Below are 9,451 nucleotides of genomic sequence, written 5' to 3' on the forward strand. Positions count from 1 at the left end.
TCAGACGTGGAAGACATGTTCATTCATCTGCACTCCCAAGATTTTCTTGACAATACCTTAGGGGCAGAGCCCTTTTATGCAACGTCTGTGGTACACATTAAAAAAGACCAAACAAGAATACAGGTTCTCAGAAGTGTATTTATATGAGCCAGAGTTAGAACTGTATAATCTGTTGCACTGGTGGCATGACAATAGGACCGTGTGTGACCTGAGAACCTCAGCCAATAGCAATCCATAAGACAACAATTATCAGGTAAAGTAATTTGACCAATCAATATGTTCAAAATGGCCTGGCAACACTGCTATTGCAGTGAACACAAGTATTATGACTTATAATCCCAATAGTTGAAGAGAAGATTCTTTTTGGAAATTTTGGATCCAGGAAGTAACAAACTTGGAGATAAAGAACCTAAATTATATCATCTTCCCTGCCCCATTGATATGCAGATTGTTTTCCTGATATTCTCTGAGTGCAATGTGCAAAGTACCATAATCATGAACACAATGTAATTTCAGTCTTGCAGTCTGGAAATATCACAACAGTGACGGAGGGACAATACAATACAATAAATAGAAAATGACTTTGGTATCTCCAATTAAGACTTCCACTGCTCGTAAAATATTTGGCAGCCTGAAAATTAACACATTGGGATCCATGACTTTCATCGGTGCATAACATTTCACAATCATTTGAAGTCAATGTAAGTTCAGGGTAGACAAGATGACCACACACTTGACGTTAGCAGTTCCAGTATTGTTTCATCACATACTTCCAGTGGTGGGACCAGATTGCCTCGTTCCCTCTAAAATCTATTTCTGAGACCTATGTATTTCCTACCTCATAACATGGGACAATATTCTTACACACTCAAACTTTCAAAGGTTAACACTTTTCCCCATAAATAACTGTCGACCTATTGTACAATTAGACATTCATTTTGCAAAGCAGTGTAGGTTTTGACAAATGGGTGACCTCTTCACACACAACCTGGAAGTTCACTTTCCTGTTACCTTAGTTGACATTTTCCCTGAAATTCGGAGCAATATTCTCCATATACCCAAGGTGCTGTTCCTGCCCGACAACAATCTCAGACTGAATAAGTCTATCAGCATACGTGACATTACAACAAGAACTGTGAAGTACAAATGTCTGCAAGGTGTTTGCTGCTGCTTGGCTCAATTGTAATTCATGAAACCAACTTTTCTGACCACTAAATTGGGATTTGTTTCTTTAAATACCGGCAATCTTCATACATGCTGAAGGTTGCATGTGGGTATTTTGAAACGATACTAAGGCATGGCAGTAACAGTGTTAAGATTCCATAACTCCATTTTGCTTCTTGCTTACTCCAACCTTTCCTGACAGCATTGTGGCCACCACAAGTTCCAAGATAAGTCTTCCCCCTCTTTAAATCATATCCCATTATATCCATAACACAGAGTAATGTGCAATTACAAATAGCATGAGAATCAGAACTTGAACCTTTCCTCAGTTCTTAACAAATTGCTATGACGTTATGAAGTAGGTTTCATGCATGACTCTGTACTGCAGTCTGGGAAATTTTCAAGTAATTGAGTGGTGGCAAAGACTGGCTTGTAGTATATTACAAGGATGACAAAAAAAAGCTGAACAATGATTTCAGTGCTCTTTTTTGTACACCTCCCTGGTTTCACTAATTCGGATAGTTATAGTCTTTCTAGTTGGCTACAATTACAAATATACTTCCACATTTCTCTACACAATGTTGAGCTTGACAAAATAGAGCTGCTCCATACAAAGGACACCAGCTACACATTACACTGGTTGACATAAAACTACAATTTCAGCACTTTTTGCTACATTTTCTTATCAATCCTTTACACATCAAAATATTGCATTATTTTCAGATACTAGTACTCTAAGCTATGAAGTACACAGTCGACATTGATTTATGTGATATGTGACAAGACTTCTAGAATTTGTGTCCTGCTCTGTTTCCCCCCATAGGAACAATATTTTCAGTAGAACTGAAAGTAATATTTTCACAGAAGGTAATAGAGATCTTATATATGTCAATTACATATACAAGCAAGCACTCTGAAATTGCTAACAAAGTGCTTTCTGTAATTTTTCATTACTGAACATTCATAGCAAAAGGTAAACTATTATTATAACATCACTTGTACAGATGCATCAGATTATGTTTGCTTAGATCACTTAGTCTAGGGGATTTAGATACAGCACTTTAAGGTTATCTATTTGAGACAGTACATGTATCATCTCATACCTAAAGGCTGGCAATAGCTGACAAAAGCGCAACCTTGTACATCTTGGGAAAATCATAGGTTACTGGGGAAATTTGCTCAACGAAAGAAAAGGAGGAACACCTACATAAATAGGATACATTTTCTATGCATTGTGATATCTCAAACCCCTTTGTACCAACCTATAATGGCACAGCCCACATTCCATTCTGTGGAAGATTACTGAAATTGTGTATACATCATTTGTAGAGATTTTCATTAAAAACAAAAACTGAACAAATATCATACCATTCAAGAAACGCTTATATGTATCATTAGAAATACTTTTGCAAGCATTGGTAACGTTTTGTTTCCATTGTTTAACTCACATAAATCAAGAAACAATTGACCAGGATAATTTGAAACACTGAAGATACATATTTCAGAGATTGACTAAACTTTGTATTCTTTCAAGCAACTTGATTGGTCACCATCCACACTACCCATAATTCATAGCAGGCTTGGTGGGACTGCGAATTCATCATCATCACTCCATGCTCCAAATAAACTTCAGATTTTACAACCATACAAAGGAAAAAAAACAAAAAACACCATGATTCCTGGTGATCATTTAACACAGCACAACTCTTTCTAACTTTCTTCATCAGCCTACCTTTCCTTCACTTTGTGTTATCTTACTCAAAGTGTAACATAATTGTACATTCCAAAAATATTGAAAAGGTATCTTAATCTAAAATAGGAATAAGACAAACTGTGTTACATAAAAAACACCTTAACTGTTATGTAGTAGTCTAGTGATACCCTCCCTAAATAAAATTAATAAAACATAACCTAAAACAATCTTTATCTTTATGGTATACCAAAATAGCAAAACATAAAAGTGTGAGCCAGACAGATGGGTGTCTAAATTAAGGGTACTTGATCAGATATCAAATGAAAAGCTAAATCAAAATCTAAATTTGATTAAACAAATATGATATAGAACTAAAGAGGAAACTAAATTAAGTCTCTTTGAAACATTACTGTCAACATTCTCAATCCAAGAGGCTCCTAAAAAATATGTGGCTCTGAAGATCACAAAATACATGTGTAGGTAAGGCAATTTGGTGACATCAGTCTGACTTCTCTCTTTAGGCCTCCGCAACAAATAGTCAGCAAAGTTACCATGAAATAAAAACAAATGAAACTTAAAATTTTTTCGTAAAATCATAATTCATGTATAAAATGTTCAATCCAAAAAGTTGCCATGTAAATCGGGGAGAGGGGGTAGTTAGTGTACAAGCAGAGCATGGGGAAATACTTCAACACTGTGTAGCACAAACACCACTGGCCTCATTCACACATCAAGTGCCCGTAGTATGTTTCAATCCACCGTAACTATTAACATAAGGAAGTAGGTTGTTCCTTTCTCTAGGTCGTATCTTCCTCTGTGGGCTTGCGCCTCCCCACGCCAGGATGGAACCCTCCGGAGCCGTCCGGTGCTCGTGGTTGGCGAATCAGCACCATGTGAGGGCCCCCTCCTGCGCTGCCGGTGGACGCATTGCTGTCTGTCCGGGGCCGAAGTCCCAGGGACGTGTTGCTGTCCGTTCGCTTGCGCGGCAGAAGTGGGCTGGTGCCGGGGCTGTTGTCTGACATCCGTGATGCTTCCTGAGCAGCCAGCAGTCTGAAAATTCAAGAAAAGTTATGTTGGTTAATGGTTAACATCATCATCCGGTCATGACGGTCTCCATCAGTATAATGGACATATTGCCTTCCAAAATATACATCAGTTTTCTTCTAATACTAAATAGAGTCAAATGTCTCCTGAGTTCTAAGGAAGTCAGTTCTCTGTTCATAAATCATGTAACAAACAGACTTTTGATATATTAGTACATTTAGGACCTTGATAACGATGCATCTAATGTGTGCTCACCTTCGCTGCACCCAGGGACTGTGGGAGGCACCGGGATCCCAGTCCGCTGCAGCAGCTGCGTCAACTCGCTTACGTCGCATCTCTGGGCTCGTCATAGGGCTTGGTCGGGGGCTGTTCTTCGGAGAAGAGGCAAGAGGAGAGACTCCGCTGCCGCGACCCTTCCGCTGCATCCGCGGGCTGTTTCTGGGGCTGTTGGCCGGGCTGCTTCTCGGGGAACTTCCTGGGCTGAGGCGATTGGGGTCCAAGGCATGGGCGTAAGTTGGGCTGAGTTTGTGTTGGCTGCGATGGGGTGGAGAGGGTGACAAACCGTCTACTTCTACATCAGACGACCCACTGCTACAGACCGCTGGCTCATCTCCATGGGCGAGCTCTTCCACCCGACTACGGCGTTTCTTCTTCTTCTGTTTGTCCTTCTTGGCTTTGTCTCCCTCCCCCTCACTGAGGGTGTCATCCTTCGCCCTCCGCTCTGCATCTTGTCGTTCTTTCTTGTCCTTCTTCTTGCCACATGGTGCGAGAAGAGCGACGTGCATCCCCTTTCTCCAGTCGTCTTTTGCGCTCATCGTGTCCACTGCCATCTGGGCACTCTCGTGTTTCTCAAACTCGACCACAGCACAGACGTTGTTCCCCACCTCGGGATGGCGAGACATGTGCTTTCGCACGTCCTGCGGGATCATTCCTCCGGGCCGTATGATTCTGATCAAGGCGATGTCCCCGCAGTGTGAAAACATTGCACTGATTTTTTCTATGGTGGGGCTTTCAACACCAAGGTTCATTGCCACGATTGTTCTAGAGGGGGTCGTCTCGTCGTAATCTGGCAGCGGTTCCTTACGACCCACCTTTGTTCCTTCCTCGTTTAACTTAAGGCTTTCTGCTTGTTTGAGGCTGTACGCCACCGCTCTCCAGTCCTTGGTTAACGACTTCACTTTGCGGAACGAGGTAATGAGCTTGATGTTGACAAGTCCTTCCTTGTTCCGCCGCACGTGTTTCAAAAGGAAGGCGTCCTTCAAGATGTTGGCGTCGGAGAAATAGAACTCGACTTGCTGGATGATCTTGTCTTTGAGTTCGTCGTCCGGTGGGGTCCACTCGCCTCCGTCTGCATGGGACTCTGGGCTGGGGTCTCGCGAGGCCCGGGGGCTCACAAAGGGACTCACATCTCGAGAATCTATGCTACCCGTGTCCGCTTCATTTCCATCATACTCCTGCAGAATCTGTACAGCTATCTGTGCCTGGAACAGACAGTTAAGCAGCATGTTAATCTCAAGTATTACAAGTATGTTAAACACAAAGATACGGTAAAATTCCTGAGAATAAAGTACAGCCTAATAGCAAAATGATCTAGATTTAAAATACAATTTTCTACTACACCTCAAATACATATTTCCCTTGCAAAACAGGCAAAATATATTGACTTTCTACACACAAATAAGCAATGGAAACACAGAAAAAAGAGAAGAAAATAATTTGGTAATATAAATCACTTAAAACGTTTTCTATGAAAGTTCAAACACAACATTTTCAGATATGACTTTGCTTTTTCAATGCAATTACATACTCACACATTCCAAAATACTCTCAGGTACAGAACACTCCATGATAGGATTATGTATGGACATATTGCACAAAGTTTAGCTTTTTCACGCACCTAACCCCTACTGAGCTGCTGACAAAGCAGTGCTACTGTGCATCTATCAACTTCAAGATAAACAAGTCTACTTGGTATCACAGTTCAACCTAATTTGGTAGAAATGTTTAGACTTAGTTCAGTGGCATTTCTAAATAAGTTTGTGGACTTTAATCTTGCCTATGTCATAAGATACAAGTCATGTATCTTATGACATAGGCAAGATTAAAGTCCACTTAATGTTTGTACATATATTTCTGTATTCACAAGTTGTAAAATCAGCGATATTCAGTTTGTTTTTATACCGACTGCGAGCTGACTGCTTTTCTTTTCTGAATAAACTGATTCTGAATAAGATTCTATATATGGTGGTACAGAAAGCGTCATCTATAGCTAGGAGGAAGAACCCCCAAGTCAAGGATTGGCTGACCTCTCTGATGTCAAGGACACCTTACTATACAATGTCTTTGATAAACAAAGACTTCCCCACCAAAAGAAAAAGGATGTGAAAAGTCGACGATAGAAGGTTAAAAAAACAAGGAAAAGTGCACAAGAAAGTTACCTAACAGAATACTCTCCAAACAAACAGACAAGAGACATGGCAAAATCTTAAAAACAGGCTCTACATACATGTATGTACATATAGACAGTTTCACAACGTATCTTCTGTTTCAAGAGAGCTCACATGAAGAAATAACCATAGTGATACCATGTATCTAGATCAGGTGTGCCATATAAAACTAAACTAAAGCTCTCCCTGCTGATGATGTTGCAATATCACACAGATATTGCCCTACCTTGTACACGCACCGTCACATACGTCAGATGTTTACTCTTGTAAGCAGAGAGGAAGTTTGCCGAGCGTAAGGTACATGTAACACTAACAGCTGGTGAACGGTACCTGGTCTCTCATGTTCAAACAAGGTGAAACCGTTTGCCTCATCATAAAATGGATGAAAAAATGAACTGCGAGTTGTTTCTGAGTTCCTACAATGAGGGAATGTAAGATTAAGAAATTCCACAATAAAACCAGCCAGCAACACAAGGGTCATGTCATGCGGATAGCCAAAACTTGCCTTGCATCCTCATTCCTGTTACACAGAAGATGACAAAACAAGGTTAGGAAGACACTCAAAATACATGTATGGAAAGGGGATAACAATGAGTTGTCACTGTCAGGTAAAATCTGTCACCTGTAATTTTGAACGTTACCTGCACCAAAGTAGAAAAGTATTTTGAGACAAGTGAGAAATGTACACCTTTGTTCAATAGAAATTGGCCCGGAACATATGTTATACCCAGGTAACATTCTTCTTCATATTTTGTCATCCTAAAAAATTATTGAGGTGAAGCATATCATTTTTTTGAGTAGCTAGTAGTGCAATGCAGCTTTGCATCAGCTCGCGTTTTTAGCCAAGCACATCGGGTCTCCCCTAGTCTTCTCGATAAGTGTATTGGGTTCTTTTACGTGCTGCGGCTTGACGCCTGAAGTTCCCTCATATAATAGATGCATAGATATGCTGGATTTAAAATACAAAATATGTTTGCACATACATTACTGCAATTTACTGTTTTTCAAAGTGGCAGATAATGTTTCGGATGACAACTTACAACGTTAACGTTACTTGTACTGATGTAACGTTGGTATTACAAATCTTTCAACCTGTGGGCAGTGTGGTTCAGCCAGTTACTATTGTGTTAAATCTAGATAAGTCCCAGTTACTATTGTGTTGTAAATAAGACTTAAATCCGGCAACAGTTATACAGATGTGATGAAATGTACAACAACAGGTTAGACTGCCCATAATACAGCACCCCCCCCCCCCCGACGCTGTGATGACGTCCAACCAAAGATGAAGGACACCCGTTTGCGTCAGTAGTGTGACGACAGACGGCTGAACGCCTGCACTACGAAGGAACCTTCCGCTCAGTGCAGGGAATTGTAATTTTCGTGACGAAGCCCGAGTGAGAAGCATAACAAATGTGCATACCTTGTTGTCAGGTACGATGAGCACTTCTGCGTTGTGCCCCTCCTCATGTGCTGCTGATTCCGTTCCAGATGGAACCCCTTCCCAGGCCTGGCCTCCCTCCTCCGCGCCAACTGCCGCCCCTGCCTCGCTCATTTCGCCTCGAAGAAGCTTCCGCGCGACTGAGAAGACAACAGGGAACGAACTAGGCGGGTAAAAGCGAGGGGATGCGATCCCCGCACCAGGCAACCACTGTGCACTGCCTAGCGTCACTCACGTAAAACCAAAGGCAGGAGACAGAAGGTAACACGTCATTCAACACCGCACGATTCGCCGTGATGACGAGGCAGCAAGGACCGGGGTCGTGGGATATAGTGGCTTTAAAAAGGCCTGCAAATAGATAACGTCGCACACAAGAAAACTTATCGTTATGATCACCACGTCACGTATTTACCAGTTTACTGTAGATACACTGGTTTACCGTATAATTACTGTTCGTGTTGCCATGGTAACGGACTATCCACCCATGCAAACAAGTGCAATGACGCAATATGGCAATTGAGTGTCACCCAATACCTTCCGCTCACGCCATTGATGAAAGAGATAAGTGTGATGGCGAGGTTTCAGCGAATCTTACTTTCATGTTATCGAACGAGGCTTTTGATTTGATATTTCTCTGTTTCCTGCTATGTACAATGACTGACGCATGTAACGGTAGATCCTACTGCCAGTAGTTTGAAGTGGGAAGGAAACAGCAACTTGAAGATTTTTCAATCTGTTGCGCAACTGTTAGAATTTGAAAGAACCACATCAGTTTTTTTCGTGAAATTTATTACATTGTCCGCACAGTGACCCAAAACCAGGGTCTCAAAAGTAAGAGATATAATCGTGAACACTAACTTGCAGAATCGTCTGATGGCTAAACTAACTGCTATGTTTCGTCTACTGACGGGGGCTCTCTCCAACCGGAAGTCGGTACTTTTCGTCACAGAGTTCCTCATTGGTGGAAACATTTGGCACGTGCAAATTGGCACACGGAGTAGGGGTAGTCTACACCATGCCCTTTTGAATTCCAAAAGATATCAGAAATTGGTCAAATTGTTTTCCAGATGAGTAAGACAAGTAAAAAAGGTCCAACCAAGGTCCAGACCGACATTACAACTGACCTGCCAAATCAACTGCACCCTCATTGGCCAATTTGTCCCCAATCTCCGGTATTTTTCAGCACGAGAAAAGGTCTGGTAGAGATTAGTCTAGGGGTTCTAAGAAAGGAACCGACATCACGATGGGAATCGACAAGTCCTTTCCCATGTTCCCGCACCGGCATTGATGTAATAGATGTTTCAGCATTCTTTATGCTCCCTGGGCAACTTGAGATGAATGGACCACTCAAGGGCGACAGGTGGACATCATACAATGAAACTTGCACCTGTGAATATATGCCCAAGAGAAAACATTAGCTGTACACAATGTTAAATCTTACAAAGAGTTGACATTCATTCGGCATCATCACATGAAGTCAAAGGAAATGCTGTTACATCGCATCTTAGCTTAGCCTGTCACGATTTGTTTGAGAAATAGATTTCTACAAGTGCGCATAACCTTGATCACATTTTGAAATGCGAAATAACCACTTGATATCTACTAAACATTTTACTCTTTTCTAAATTTTTTTAATCGTGTTACTTTTCATTTCTTTTGATGCAA

At 41.4% G+C, this 9,451-nt stretch overlaps 1 protein-coding gene across 1 annotated transcript; it reads right to left on the minus strand.

Moving 5' to 3' along the window:
* Positions 1-120: 120 nt before the first annotated feature.
* On the minus strand, positions 121-8,101 carry LOC136426649 (la-related protein 6-like). The gene is made up of 3 exons (XM_066415366.1): positions 7,769-8,101; positions 4,157-5,382; positions 121-3,907 (listed from the first exon to the last, which is right to left on the minus strand). The coding sequence occupies exons 1-3, from the start codon at positions 7,898-7,900 to the stop codon at positions 3,655-3,657; spliced, it is 1,611 nt and encodes a 536-aa protein (XP_066271463.1). The 5' UTR covers positions 7,901-8,101; the 3' UTR covers positions 121-3,654.
* Positions 8,102-9,451: the final 1,350 nt, after the last annotated feature.

The sequence above is a fragment of the Branchiostoma lanceolatum genome, chromosome 2 (genome assembly GCF_035083965.1).
Source record: "Branchiostoma lanceolatum isolate klBraLanc5 chromosome 2, klBraLanc5.hap2, whole genome shotgun sequence".
NCBI classification, from domain to species: Eukaryota; Metazoa; Chordata; class Leptocardii; order Amphioxiformes; family Branchiostomatidae; genus Branchiostoma; species Branchiostoma lanceolatum.